This window comes from Copadichromis virginalis, linkage group LG12, assembly GCF_057382275.1.
Source record: "Copadichromis virginalis isolate Kocher_CV1m ecotype Utaka linkage group LG12, C_Virginalis_male_GT1.1, whole genome shotgun sequence".
Classification (NCBI taxonomy): domain Eukaryota; kingdom Metazoa; phylum Chordata; class Actinopteri; order Cichliformes; family Cichlidae; genus Copadichromis; species Copadichromis virginalis.
In genome coordinates this window covers 2,596,680-2,612,669 of record NC_140629.1, presented here as the reverse complement: position 1 = coordinate 2,612,669, position 15,990 = coordinate 2,596,680, and the positions used below count along the sequence as shown (strand labels likewise).

At 40.4% G+C, this 15,990-nt stretch overlaps 1 protein-coding gene across 2 annotated transcripts; it reads right to left on the bottom strand.

Moving 5' to 3' along the window:
• Positions 1 to 2,824: 2,824 nt before the first annotated feature.
• Positions 2,825 to 8,968, bottom strand: LOC146696255 (kelch-like protein 10). Of its 2 annotated transcripts, none has more exons than XM_085474349.1 (5): positions 8,630 to 8,968; positions 6,261 to 6,747; positions 4,682 to 5,260; positions 3,407 to 3,556; positions 2,825 to 3,172 (listed from the first exon to the last, which is right to left on the bottom strand). In XM_085474349.1, the coding sequence occupies exons 2-5, from the start codon at positions 6,675 to 6,677 to the stop codon at positions 2,873 to 2,875; spliced, it is 1,446 nt and encodes a 481-aa protein (XP_085330475.1). In that variant the 5' UTR covers positions 6,678 to 6,747; positions 8,630 to 8,968; the 3' UTR covers positions 2,825 to 2,872. The 2 variants fall into 2 exon arrangements, with proteins under 2 accessions (XP_085330475.1, XP_085330474.1); XM_085474348.1 differs by lacking the exon at positions 8,630 to 8,968 and adding an exon at positions 7,680 to 8,154.
• Between the last annotated feature and the right edge of the window lie 7,022 nt (positions 8,969 to 15,990).

Below are 15,990 nucleotides of genomic sequence, written 5' to 3'. Positions count from 1 at the left end.
TGTCTGGGAGGCTGTGGTTGCTGCTGCACGCAATGTTGATGGTGAACAGATCCAAACACTGACAGAATCCATGGATGGCAGGCTTTTGAGTGTCCTTGCAAAGAAAGGTGGCTATATTGGTCGCTGATTTGTTTTTGTTTTGTTTTTGAATGTCAGAAATGTATATTTGTGAATGTGGAGATGTTATATTGGTGTCACTGGTAAAAATAAATAATTGAAATGGGTATATATTTGTTTTTTGTTAAGTTGCCTAATAATTATGCACAGTTATAGTCACCTGCACACACAGATATCCCCCTAAAATAGCTAAAACTAAAAACAAACTAAAAACTACTTCCAAAAACATTCAGCTTTGATATTAATGAGTTTTTTGGGTTCATTGAGAACATGGTTGTTGTTCAATAATAAAATTATTCCTCAAAAATACAACTTGCCTAATAATTCTGCACTCCCTGTATAAAACTTTTATTCTTATGCTTTGAATAAACATGTCAGATTTTCATAAAACATTCATTTGTATGTTATAATGTTTTTCTACACCATGTGTAATTTTTATAGAACCTTTCTTTATTCTATGTATAATCATGTATCTTTGAAAAATAAAATATCTAATCTTATCTTTTGTACTTTGTGGTTATTGAATAAATATTAGCCACTGTGGTGGGGTGTGGTCTGCGGTGCGGCTGCAAGGTAGGCGGACGCATGTGGACGACAATCACACCTCGCTGGCTTAAAGTCTGAATTCAGTCCTGACTGTTTGTTCATGTTGGAGTTTGTGGCTGCAAGCTGGAAAGCTGCAGCCAGTGTGTGAACGACAAGCGTGAATAAAGTGCATGCTGAAAAGCATGGAAACATGGTCGGGTCTGCCGTAGATTAATTACAGCCACATATAAACTGATAAAAACAGATGGCTGAAAGAAATGTTTGATGGAAAAAGGAAAAAGAGTGCTGCTAAAGAGTGCTGCTAAACTTTGAGGTTCTAAGTCACCAATGTTTAAATAAGAAAATGCCAAGAGGAGACTAGCAGCCCTGAGTCTGCATGCAAAACATGAAAACTCCATAGCAGTGATACTTGTTCTTACATAAGTGCAAACATAGGTGGTATTGTTCAAGTGAAACAAGAACATATCATTTTGGGTGAGGGGAGGAAGACGGGAAAAAAGACACACTGTGGAAAAGAGCCAAAGATTAATAATAAATAATGATTAAAAGCAGAGTGGAGCATAAGAAAATAAATCCAATAAAACCACATCATGGGAAGCCTCCGGCAGGCTAGACCTATTGTAGTGTAACTAAGGGAGGATTCAGTCACCTGATCCAGCCCAACTATATGTTTTATGAAAAAAAACCCCAAAAGGTTTAAGCCTTAACAGTAGAGTGTGTCTGACTCTGGTTGCACAGAAGAGGGCCCCGAAAGCTGAAGGCTCTGCCTCCCTTTCTACTTTTAAAAATCCCTCAGAACCAAAAGTATATTTGATGACTTTATGGTGTACATTTGTGAGTTATACCAGGGAGTCCATTAGCTCTAAATTTGAGGAGCACAGTATGCAGACTTGAACGCACTGAAGATGTAACACTATTAACAAGATAATCAACCTCTGTGGGAGTAGCGTTTAGGTAGCTCCCCTGCACTGTGTTGGCACATGGTTCATTGAAAGCATCAACTTTCCCTCACTGTGATGCACAACAGTTTAACAGTAAGACTTTATGCCTAAAACCAGGACTTTGAAACTTCATTTAACATTTTAGGTGAATTTCTTGTTTAAAAACAGTTGCTTCTGTAGTGTTATAACAACATTTTTGTAAGGACACTGTTTTCATTTCCCCTCCCTTTAGGACCCTGTCATCAAGATACCATTCAGCAATGTGTACCAGCATGTGTGCACATACCGGGACCTGTACTATAAAACATTTGAGCTTCCCGCCTGCCCACCTGGTGTAGACCCGATCGTCACCTACCCTGTGGCTTTGAGTTGCCACTGCGGTCGCTGTGCCATGGACACATCTGACTGCACCTTTGAGAGCCTGCAACCTGACTTCTGCATGAATGACATCCCTTTCTACTACTAAAAGAAGCTCAATCATATTTAAACACATTATACAGAGTATACGGAAGCTGCCCTGTTGTTTAGAATCAACCAGTAATTACAAAAAAAAAAAAAAAGTTTCTGCTATCGAAATAAACACATGATGAATATTTCTCTCAAACAGTGTCTTAAAAAAAAAAGATAAAAGGTAATTGACGCCTGACGTCTGAAAGTTGACGCCACAGCTGGAGTAACTTTAACTTTCCTCATATCTTAAGGCCAGCAGAGATTCAAAATGACATCTGTGTAAAATTTACATGGAAAAAAGTTCTTTCTGTAAAGTGATATATAACCTAATTCAACAGTTTATGAAGAATTTATGTCCCATTGCTAGTTTCAAGTCTTACTGATGTGACACAATGCATTCACTTCATAAACTGTGGATCCGATTACAGTCAGCCTTAGTAACTCTAATTTGTGACTCTAATTGGATTTCATCTACTTTAATTGGACATTAAAGTAGGCAAGAAAACTACATTGAAGATGGTTGAGCTGGCTAAACGCTGGTGGTAGAGATGAAGATGGCGGCTTGAATGGATCACCTATTAGTGAAGAAACGATTTGACTTTTACCAATGGGATCTTAATATCATAGCTGTTAACCTCCCTTGTGGCCATAAAATGTGGAAGCTGCAATGCCCATCATGTTGAAAAGAAAGTTCAAGTTCTCTGTTCAGCTAAAAGAGACTTTTTCACTGGGATGTCAGACCTCAGGATCTTAAGCAGAGAAACAGCCAGTTTTTTATTGATGAAAAATGTATTTCTTTATTTCTTTATGTGAAATAATTATGGAAGATAAGCAGTCAGATCGGGGTGTCGCTTCAGAACGCAACAACTGACAACACCTTGGGTCATCCCTTTGTCGCTGACAATGTACCACCTGTTGGTCTTTTCATCATAGCACTCCAGATTGCAGAATAAGCCGCCATTGTCGGAACCTCCAACCACATACAGCTGGTCCTCCAGCACTGCAATGCCGAAGTTTTTACGAGGGTGTAACATGGGAGCAACGTTGCGCCAGCGTCTTGTTCTTGGGTCATATGCGATGACACTACGCAACTGAGTGATACCGTTAAAGCCACCAACCTGTGCAGACAAAGGACTTGTTACAGTCTGTAACGTAAAAATGTTCTGTTGTAAAAAAGTAAATAGGTCTCCAGATTCCAAAATATCTGATTCTAGGGTAATTATAGAAATCACATTCCAATAACCCAGTACATGGTACTTGGAAAATAATACAGACTCCCAAATACAGGTACAGTAAACATTCCATGTTTGAATTTCTGTCCGTAATAAGATTATGTTTTAAGCTCTTCTTACTACAAAGATTTCGTTATTGTAGGCGACCACGGCTCCCCCATTCCTCCCGGTTTCCATGGGTGTGATCAGTGTCCACTGGTTGGTGTCAGGGTTGTAGGACTCAGCACATGACAGAGGTTCATCTTCAGTAACACCACCAAAAATGTACACCTAGAAATTAAAATCAAGTTTAAGTCAAAATTACTAGTTAGTTTGTTTGCTTGCTTGTTTTAATCAATTTTAAATCATGCCTTTTATCTGTTTTTGTTTCTAATGTCTCTGTAAAGCACTTTGAATCACCTTGTTGTTGAATTGTGCTATACAAATAAATTTGCCTTGCCTTACTAGAATTAAATGTTTCAGCTTCCAGAAAAAACTTACAAACACTAAAAATGTCTGTGAAGGTTCTCAGTCATCCAGGTCATCGTATTCTAAGGAGCTTGGAAAGACATAAATCTAAAAAAAAATATTCACTTTTTAAAAATTACTCCCATTGGCCAGCTTTATAAGACTATTAAAAAAATGTTTTTTGCACAGAAGCTCACAGAAAAGTAATATTTTACTGTGGGCTCATGTTCCAGTGCATAAATGCGTTGGTTGGCTGGCTCCAAAAGATAATAAATCCCCATATGTTGTAAATCCAACTACATAGCCTTAAAAATCATTTTTACAGCCAGACACAAAAGACCAAAAAAAACCTAATCCATATGGATAGCGTCCTGGCTAAAATTTGGGTTTGTGACTGCTTTGGGAAGTGTACTTCCCAACCCCCCTGAGCCAAGGTCACCCCGTTTGTGGGGCGACCTTGGCTCAGGGGGGTTGGGAAGCGTATCTGTAACCGGAAGGTCGCTGGTTTGATCCCTGGGCTCTCTGTCCTGATCGTTGTGTCCTTGGGCAAGACATTTTACCCTACCGCCTACTGGTGATGGCCAGAGGGGCCGATGGCGCGATATGGCAGCCTCGCTTCTGTCAGTCTGCCCCAGGGCAGCTGTGGCTACAACTGTAGCTGCCTCCACCAGTGTGTGAATGTGAGAGTGAATGAATAGTGGAATTGTAAAGTGCTTTGGGTGCCTTGAAAAGCGCTATATAAATCCAATCCATTATTATTAATCTATTATTACTGACAGATTAAGGCATTGGCATCTTTTGGTGCATTTCTAATGGAATTATTTGACTGTACATTTTATTGACGCAGCTTGTTAACCAAGGTTGTTAGCATTACCAGTTAACTTTGTCCACCACTTTCTCCACAAAACCAACATGGCAGAGATCTTCCACTACCTCAATTCCACTTACCTTGCCGTGTAGTGTTGCAGCACCAGCATCTGACCTGCGCTTGTGCATCGATGCAATCATAGTCCACTGGTTGGTGTCAGGCTCATATCGTTCTGCATTTTTCAGTGTCTTTTGCTTTTGGCACCCGCCCATAGCATATATGCAGCCATTCAGTGTGGCCACACTGAGAAAGCCCCGCTCTTCATGCATCGGCCCCACCTCTGTCCAGGTTTGGCTGGTGAGGCTGAACCTTCTCACATGACGTGAATAGCTTGTGAAATCAAAACCTCCGATGCAATAGACACATCCATTGAGGTAAGCATAACCGTAGAATCCCAGACACGGTGTCCAGCTCAGCGGCACCCAGTAGTCAGCTCGAACATTGTACATCTCAATCTTGTCAAATGGTAAAGGACCACCAATGGCCAATAAGACTTCAGACGGCAGGCGTGTTTGGGGTATAGGTCTCTCCACAATGGACTCATTTAGCATCTTCATGGCAGTGGTTACCATATCCATGCATGCCGGACTACTACTCACCACATCATTTCTGCTCACAGTGCCAACCAAGTACTCAGTGGGTATTAATAGTAGGCGGACCTGGATGAAAACAAGAATCATAAGGGGAAAAGGCAAGAAATACAACATTAGACTGTATATAAGAGTTGGATGTAGCCACCATGCCACCACCCATTAGTGAAGTATAGCACTATCCCTATAATCAAAATGTCATGGAATCACCCAGATAGCTATGGTAGCTCCTGGCATTGCCTCCAATCAGCTGTGGCATTGCCCTTAAAGACCCTAACATTACCTGTAAAGAGCCACAGCATCACCTGCCAAACAACAAAGGCAGGTCATGGCATTACCTCCAAACAAGCAGTGGTGCCACAGTCAAGTTTCAATGCCATTATCTGAGCACTGAGTAACCTCCTGCTGTAGAAACAAGTCCCACAATGAGGGTTTGTCCTGTTGTAAATGCCTAAGGTCCAGTCAGTAAGTTCTGGCAGAACACGATGGGCATAGTCAACTTTTCTGTCAGAAAAGCTAAAGTGCAGTTCAGACACATTATCAATAATGCACTTCTGAAACTACAAATCAACGGCCAGTTTTATCTGGACGCAAGTGTAAATAATACTTTTACAATTTATTAAGGACTAAATGATGAGCACCTTCTGATGCACACTCCCAAGTGAATTAGAAACACCCCCCCCCCCCCCCCCACCACCCCCCAATGTGATTAAGAATGAAGAAGAATGATTCCCCTACATTAACTCTATTACCAAGCCTTAAGTTTGAGTAATTCTGCCATTGCAATTTTAGCTTTTTACACGTCAGCCATAAAAGGCTGATGGGCGAGCAGGTGGGCGGCCTGGACACCCAACTCTGTAAACACAATAGTGTACAATCAAACTTCTTTTTTTTTTGCATCAGGCATCAAGCTTATGTTTTATTTTTTATTCCCAATTCAAATTGCTACAGCGGAAGTTGCTTTCTATACTTTCAAACTGTACCATTCATTCAACAGCCCCTCACTGAGTAATAAACAAAATAAATGCACTTAGAGGAGCAATTAAATTGATATCCCATTTTCAGTTACCTGCTTGAGCAGTGCGGGCATGTCACACCCACGTTCCACAGGGGAATAGTTGATCCATCTGAGAATGGCCTCAAACACAGTGCTCTCCTGCTTCACATTGAGCTCATCATTCTCGATAAGATCTGATAGTTGCTGCACAGAGAGCTGAAGGAACTCCAAGGAGAGTGCACCAACCTCTTCAAAGTGATGGAGGATGTAGAGAAAGGCCTTTCCCCTGAGGTCAGGACAGTTGTGTAAGTGTGCCAGATTGTAGATACTGACGCAGTTATTTACACAAAGCTTCCTCTCCAGGAAGTCGCAGCAGGCTTGAATGATGCCAGTCACGATAAAGTGGTCTGCTTCCGCCAACAGCTCCAGTACATTGTCCTCCGTCACCACAACAGATTGGGTATAGGCATATTCCAAAATGAGGCTCATTGCTTTTGGAGACACAGTGGGGAAGTTGTAGACCTTGTTTGATGGTAGTGGTTTGTAGCAGAAGAGATCCCTGTGCAGATTCAGATCAGCATTTTCACATTGTCTCTCTGTCATGGAACTTAAAAAGTACCTGATGTCGTGCAGCTCATAGTTAAATAGCATTTGTATAATTTTTCAGCTGCATGCTTACTTGAGCAAGCTGTGATCAAAGAGATATGAAATTAAAGTAACAAAAATCTAAAATGACTTGATTTCAAATGGGCAATCTCCTATTTAAGGTCATCTATTCAGACATGTGCAGAAAAACATTCAGCATTGCTGCTATGTTTAGACAGACAGAAAGATATAGAGTTGTCTAGGCATTGTAGCAAATATTCCTATACAGTAACAGGGTTAGGGCGACAGGGGACAGCAGGCATTAAATAGCTGCAAATATAATAACTGAATTTCACATTATCAAATTTACTGACTAGACAGAATTGGAAAGAGCGGACATGTCCCACTGCAACAGAAATGGCATATCATTGGCCACCTCTCAGTCTGGCCCTAAATTGATTACCTGCCTATTTAGACATACAATTTCAGCTAAACTGGTGAAGGCACAGCTAATATCACCACTGATGTGGTCCTTTTGGTGCAGGCCAGTTTGTGCACAAATTTATTAGAACTGCTGCTGCTGTTGTCGTGCTGATGAAATATAATCAGAAAGCCAGTTTATAGCGTCTGTAATCTTTCAAACTACCTCTTAACGGCTCATTGTGGAGTCAAACACAAACCTACACTATATATGTATCCCAACAAACCTCCCAAAATAAATAACTAAATAAAAATACAGGACTGATTTTTTTTCCCCCCTAAAAATTGCTCCAGAACATTTCTAGTGATCAAAAAGTACAGTGTAACATTGAAACCTCCCAATACCTGCTGCACTGTGTTACATGAAAACTTTGAAGTAGGATAAATGCAGAACCAACCACAGCCAAACAACACAGGCCTGCTCACCTGAAGTATGCACTGCAGTTACAGAGGATGATCCTGTGAATTTTAAACTCAACATCTCCAGCTCGGATCACAGAGTCACAAACCTGTCCATCCAGAAAAAGCTCCCTAAAGACGGTACTACGGGCGCTGGTCATTATTCAGATGTTACTCAAGATGTTTAAACTTCTAAAAAATCTCCTGTTTAGTGTTTTCCTTTAGAGAGCCGCCTACAGTTTGTGAGGTACTTTGTCTAAATTACTGATTACGTTAACTTATGCTGCCTGGAAAGTGTCACTACTCTGTTTATATTTGAAAATCATAGTGCATCATTCCGTTAATTGACTGTGTGCACGTTAGCATATGCTACTTCCGGTGCGGAAACGCCTTTGGGGAGCTTTGTTTCCGGTGTCCTATTCGCGCCTGGTTTACGGTCCAAAACAAGTTAAGCAAATGAATTAATCAAGCAGCGATTTACATTTCTATAGATGTCTTGGGCATTTACCCAATATATCTGTAAATGATGTTCATCGACTTGTTAATATTTTTCCCTGCACCTCAGGGCAAAAGAGAAAAGGGATTCAAATGTTATATTTCTCAGCTGTCCCTCGTTTACAGCGGGTGTTATGTTCTAAAACTAACCAGCGATAGGTGAAATCAAGTAGCCAATTTTATTTTTTGACGCTGCAAAACGTTTCGTGGACATCCAGTAGTGCACTTCAGAGTCACCCTGCTAGCAATCGATGCAGCGATTCTGCACTGTACAGGAGAGACGTCACGGAGGAGATCGTCTGCAGTAGGGCTGCACGATTTTGCATAAAATGAGAATCACGATTTTTTGGCTTAGAATTGAGATCACGATTCTCTTTTCCAGTATAAATATTTATTGCACTTATTAACTGCACATCAACTTCGTAACAGTTGAGACTGAACATAAAAACAATAAATAAACATAAAAACAACAAATGTCTCACGTTTTGTTGTTGCCGCAAAATGTTGTACTGCTTGAAATTCCGTCTCCACCATTGCTCGACACTGCGTGTATAGAGCAGGTAGTGCAACAATAGAAAAATAGTTGCGGGACAGCGTTTGTCTAGGGTGTTGATCATTTTCCTAAATCCCTCGTTTTGCACAGTGTTGATGGGAGCCATATCTTTGGTCAGGTGATAAGTGATAGCCTTCGTAATTTCTTTGTGCCTGCGGAAGTTCAGCGTGTATAGGGAAGCGCTGTATAAGGTTCCCGTTATTGATGTTTGGGTGGTTGACCGGGGCGGATTTTCTCCTGTCACTTTCTCGTCATCCCTGACGTGCTCTCCGTTGTTTTTCCCCTGCTAATTTTAGCATCCCACGGCACAGCTTCTGTATCACGTGGTATAAGGCTCCGCCCTTGTCATTTGTTGAGCAGAAAGAGTGAGCGCTTGTTTTCATGCAGAGTACGTCCCGGATCAAAATGCGGTACAATCGTCGTCTTTTTTTTTTTTCTTTTTTTTTTTTTTTTTAAATCGTTGTCATTTGGAAATGAGATCGCACATAAATATGAATCGAGATTGTGATTTTCTAATGATTAATCGTGCAGCCCTACTGTGTAGGTGTGTACTTGACTAGCTGATCTCGACATAATGGGGGAAACATCTGGTTTGACTATTCTTCACCTGTAGTTTGAATGCTGAACATCTGCCTGTTTAAATCACGAGACCAGTCACTATACAGAGATGTGCTTCTGAATGTGGACGATGTGTCTTCTGCATGCAGTAATGCAGTTCTGCTTGTGTTGAGTGATGTAAACAACTGATCGATCTAAACTCTTTAAACGTAAAAATTGATCATTAGATTTTTTATGACACAACAGCGGTGAGTGTTCCCACCTTCTGCTCTTTGTAACTTAACGCGATCTTTCCGTTTTTGAGTTTTGGACATGATTTTGGAGTATATCTTTGCAGTAGCGATTGACCGCAAAGTCAAGCTACCGGAAATGTACAACCCCACATCCGGTCTCAAACCAGGAATTTAGCATTTTCTCGTACACAGGGTCAATTTGGTTCCACATATTTGTGTGAGCAAACATTCTCTGTCATGAACTTAAACAAGAACCGATTGAGATCAAGGATGAGTGACTCCCACTTGCGTGATATTTTATGCATCTCAACCACTGCCCTCAAAGCAGACCTAATTGCTTTACTAAAATCTAGATCTCAGTATCACCCCTCTCATTAGTCCAGGGATGCCCAAATTCTGTACTGGAGAGCTGCTATGCATGTTTTAGTTCTTTCTGGTTTAGCACAGTTGAATCAAATGAAGAGCAGGCCTCCAGGAGTGACATCCCTGCATTACTCATGTGTTTCTGAACAGTAAAAAGCATAAAGCATGCTAATGCAATACACAAAAGGAAACGTATTTTGTTAAACTCTTAAGACTCATCCAGGCTGGAGAAACTGATCAGGAAGGCTAGCTCTGTGGTCGGCATGAAGCTGGACACTCTGGTGACAGTGGCAGAGAAAAGGACATTAAAGAAACTGATGGACATTATGAACAATGCTGGGCATCCTCTGCACACGGCCATAAACAATCAGAAGAGTCTGTTCAGTGACAGGTTGCTTCTCCCCAAGACAAGAACTAACAGACTTAAAAACTCCTTTGTCCCACACGCCATCAGACTGTTTAACTCCTCTCTGGAGGGGAGAGGGAGGGGAAACAGGAGGACAAAGGAGGGGGGAACAACTAAGCTGTAGTGCCTCTTCACCTCACTGTGCAATACCTTGTGCAATACTTTTTGTAAATAGTCAACAGTGCAATAGACTCAATACTTGAAATGTGCAATTCACTTGTATTTTTATTTTTTATTCCTATTTATTCTATTTATCCCCTTTGTATATTTTATTTATATTGTCTCTGTATTTATATGTGTGTGTGTGTGTGTGTGTGTGTGTGTGTGTGTGTGTGTGTGTGTGTGTGTGTGTATATATATATATATATATATAACAATTCTGTAACTGTAACTTCGGTCGTTGCTGTGCTTTTTTTTTTTTTGGAAGTCGAATTTCCCAGAGGAACCCACCCGAGGGATTAATAAAGTTCTATCTTATCTTATCTTATCTTATCTTAGATTTGGTTTTAACTGTTGATGTTATGCTCTTAATTCATAGTTGAGTGTGTTGTGTACATATTGTGTAAATTTACAAATGTGTTTATTTCTTGCAGCAAGTGAACTTCCAGTTGTGCAATCTTCCAGTATGTGAAAAACTTTGGCTTCCTGAAAGGTCTTGTAAAAGTCAAAGGGCGAAATTCACTTTAAAAAAAACTTTATTGATAACAGAACACTTTTCATTACTTATAACGCCTGTTTAAATGTTCATTAGGCAAAGATATTGCAAACTCATGGAAATTTAGGGTATTCTATACAGTTTGTTCAATGTTGTCTGACTCTCCAGATATAAATGAAAGGCAGAATTGTGTCTTTAGAGTTGTAAATGCTTGCCTGAGTGTCTTTTTATTTAGGTACATTTCTATTTTAAAAATAACGGGTAATTGTGACTATTAAAATTGTTCTTCATTATATTTTCATGTAACTTTGTTATGAAAAAAAAAGTCAAAAGGAACCATTGGCCCCCAGGCGTCTTCACTTTATAAAATTTGGCCCTCTTTGCAAAAAGTTTGGACACCCCTGGCCTACATAATAAGAAGTACACACTTGGAGTTTTTTTTTAAATTAAAAAAACTGTTCGATACTAGGGCTGCCACGATTAGTCGACTAGTCACGATTACGTCAACTATCAAAATCGTCGAAGACTAATTTAATAGTCGACGCGTCGTTTGAAGCTTTGTAAGATCCCAAAAGACGCAGGAATAAGTAGTAGGATTTGAGAGTGTAATAACGGACTGAAACAGAAGATGGCAGCACTGCATGTACAACGATGCCAGCTGCCGTTAAACCCCGAAGAAGAAGAAGCAGTGTCCCAGAATTCATAGCGCGGCCCTGCTCAGTTTCCAAAAATGGCAGCAGCTAGTTAGTTTTAATATTACTCTTATTATTCTTTCTGGGTCACAAAATAAATGTTTAACATATTTCAGGAGAGAATGTAGCTGTGTAAACTTCAAATATCTGCTCAGTTTATCAAGACACCACATATTTTCAAAAGCGCCCCGACATTTTCGGAGACGTCTGTTACCCACTAGCTCGATAGCTAGCTGGGGTTCAAGGCTCACTAGAGCCGTGAGAACACCGGACTCCTGGCAAATCGTTTTCAAACCCACCGCCGTCTTTCGCTACTCAGGTTAAACATGATATATAAGTCACTTAGATAACTTAAAAATGTTATTGTTTGGGTTTTTTCAGTATTTTATTTGTTCCTGAGTAAATCGGTTTGGCTGAGATTAAAGTTATAGTTTATACAGTCATTGGTTTTTACACAGCTGAATAAACGTCAAGCAGACAGCTGATCATCAGAAGTGTGAGATGCTCGAGAATATACTCCGGTGCCCTGTTATATTTTAGATAGCAAGGAGCAGACGGCTGAGTTTATTAAACTTCACCGAAACAATCTGCAAATTTAATTAAAATTTAATAAACTATCATCTTGTCTTTATTTTTTAGTTAGCACATACACTTAAAGCTGTAAGCTAATGATAGTTATATTAGAGCAGATGCATGCTGGTGCAGTAAGCTCTGTGTTGCATGATCTGATTAGTGGACTAATCGCAAAAATAATCGGGTGACTAGTCGACTATCAAAATAAACGTTTGTGGCAGCCCTATTCGATACTGTCAATCATGAAATTCTAATAAAAAAAATGGAAAGTATGGGTTTAGGGGAGTGGTTTTGGACTGATAAAAAGCTATGTAGTGAATAAGCAACAATATGTACAAATAAATGAGTAGGAATCTAAATTGATGGATCTTGCTTGTGACATACCTCAAAGATCAGTATTAGGTCCAAAAGAATTCATGGATTCTTTATTGTCATTCGCATCACATGTTTACATGAGGTGGAACGAAAATTACGTGCAGCGAAAGAAACAGAGTAACGAAGAAACAGAATAAAAAGAAAACAGAATAACAAGTAATAAGTATTACAATTAAATCTATGCAATATATCGGGTGTGACTGCTTTTATTTTCTATTTCTGGTACAATACTAGCCTGCAAGCAGGAAAGAAATGATAAGGCAGGGAGTACATGTAACATTATGAGAAAACAGTGCTGAGCATGCTTCTGACTACTAACAACAGGCCAAACCATGGTCTCACACTGCCACCTACTGGTACAAAAATGGAGCATCAGCTACAAATATCCCAGACTAGTTACCAGGTCTATAGTTAAAACTAGTTAATTTAGAGGATTTTCAAAAGAAAATATCACTTACATTTAAAGTAAAATAGCTTAAATATAAGTTAATTCACATAAATGTGATTAGACATTAGTGGCTATCACACACACACACATTCATACTGTTGCTCTTTGATTAGATAACTCTATGGCTGCTGTCAATATACAGGCGAAGCTTACGGGTTATGCAGCCAACTTTGTAAGTTGGATCATTAAGTCTATGAATCACCCTGTTAAGCACAAAAAGGTGCTTACACAACTGAAAAAATCTGATATGTCTTTTCCACAGGGGACTCACCTTTGTATAGCAGACCGATATAGATTGAAGACTGGTTCGGTTGGCCAAATAGTCCATTCCAACTTTAACACTAAGACAGAGGGGTGGCCATCCTTATTGGTAAAAACGTCCCATTTCCTGTATCAACCATTTTATCTGATCCTATGGGTCCCTATGGGTCATTACTGTGGTTGGCCAACTTTATGAACTGATTTAAGCCAACATTTACGCCCCCAAATGGGATGATGAAACCTTAATTGTCTATTAATTCTCGTGAATTCTGGATATGACAACACACAATCTCATTTTAGCCGGAGGTACAAGCTGTGTGCTCTCTAACCTAGAAAGAAGCTCTAATAAGGATACTCATCCAGGGCATGCTCCGACTATATTCCTGTCCACAAAATGTTCTATTGGATAAATTCATTTGTCACTGATAAATGTCCTCTTCCACTTATTGAAACTTGCAATTATCAATCTATTGTTATTTCAGATCATGCCCCCCTATTGATGAGATGGGGGTTGGATGCCTCACTGCCCTCCGCCTCTGGCAGTGGCCCTTTCTACTAAGGAGGCAAGAGTTCTGCATGTCCTGGTGACCCTCCACCTGTTTCACAGGTGGGTGCAGCCTGATCTATCTAGTGGAAGTCTAGACAGACCAGACCAGCTCAACCACACAGACACTTCCTACCTGATTTGAGGACAAAAGCAGAGTATGCAATATGTGGGACAAACACACACAACAGAGGGGAAAGAGATAGAGAAATTGGCAAATGTGAGATCATGCTAAGCAGCTTGAACTGAAAGTGACTGGAAATAATTAGTCGAGCAGGAAAAGCCACTGGGAAAAACAGAAAGTGGTACAACGTGGAATACAGTAGGTCAGAGGAAATTGCTGGATCCATGGGTTCCATTGATGTGGAGCAAGTAAACAACCTTCAAGTGACACGGTCTGAAGATGCCAAGTCATGCACAGACAAAAACAGAGATGAAATATTAGTGGTAAAGGAAGATATCTTCTCGCAAGCCAAACAAACTGAACTGACAACTGACAACTGGAAAAGAAAAAATGTGTTTGAAGTGGAGAAAGATAAAAGTCAGAAATTTCTATCAACAAGGTGTGTGTGCACACTCAAGGAAACACCAGGGGGCATTGTACCCAAGCTAGACTGGTTGCAAGAGGCTTTGAAGAAATAAACACTCAAGAACTTTCCAAAGACTCACCAACATGTTCTTCCGAGTCCCTGAAGATGGTCATAGCAGTCATATGTCAAAATCAATGGAAACCGAACTCTATGGACATTAAAGCAGCTTTTCTACAACGTAAAGATTTAACCTGAGACATGTACATCCGACCACCTGAAGAAGCACAGAGCAAAGGAACTATATGGAAGTTGAATAAATGTGTTTATGGCCTGGCAGATGCTTCATTATTCTGGTACACCAAGGTGAAATACACCGTGCAGAAGCTGGGGGGCACAGTGTCAAAAGTCGATCCAGCTGTCTTCTACTGGCTAGATGATCTTTGTAAGGTGACGGGGTACTTGCATGTCATGTACAGTAGCAGTTTTTGATATGGGCGATACGGGCAGTTGCCCGGGGCGGCATCGTGGTGGGGGGCGGCATCACGGACATCGGCAAAAAAATAATAATTGCTCGTAGTCATGCTGCCCCGACGTCAGCCAGCGCATATTGGGAATGGTACAGGCACCGATCGGTTTTCTATCGCCCATTTGCTGAGAGCAAGGGCGCCCTCTGTTTGCGAGGTGCGCCTGCTGCTTGCGGCGCAGAGAGGAGAGGGCGGGGCGGCGGGGGATTCTCTGGCTGGCTGGAGCAGCATCTAATAACCAACTTGCAAAATAAAAACAAAACAACAAACACGAAAACACCAGACATTATAATACAGACTTATAATTTGCACCAATGTTTTTTCAAAATTCTATATGCAAAAAGTGAGCGCGAGAGCCCTCAGTGCGCCTACTTGCTGCTGAAGTCAAAGTAAACTTTATTGTCATCTCCGCTACATACAGTCCAGTACGACGAGACGACGAGGCTCCAGTTACAGCAGTGCAAGTAAACAACAATAAATATAAGAACAGTAAGAAAATAAATATACGCTTTAGGACTCGGGGTAAAGGGAGCAATAACAATTGAAAATTTATAATTTACAGTCTGATGATTTAAAGTCTCACACACAAGCCGTCGAAAGGGGAGGGGGGCGGCTGCTTCCAAATAGAGCACATTTCATTCATAATGTTGTAAATTATGTATTCATAATTTGAATCCTGGGTTGTGTGAAATCCCAGAAATACACCTTAGGCAAAGTTAATCTGTGAACTAAGGTGTAGGTCTATTAGGTTATGTAGTGGTGATCCCTGAGTTGGGGGATGGGTTTTCATACTGGAGTGCAAAATTAAAACCAATGGAAGATGGACAAGAAAAGTTCAAAGCCATTAGGTGCTCAATTTTTAAAAATGAGAAAAGAAGAGGAGGAGAAACGAGCCAAAGATACAGGTAAGCAGATGTGTCATTGGATAATTGACACATCTAACCCCTAACCCTAACCCTTTAACTACATCGGGATGGAGGTTTATTCTCTTCAGAATGAAATACAAGTACAACAAGATACGTACATAAAGAACCTACAGCCTATTCCTATTGATCCCAGGTTTCAGTTCTTGGGTGAAAGCAAATCCGTCAAATTAGTGGTGTTTAGTCATTTCTTGATGGAAAACCT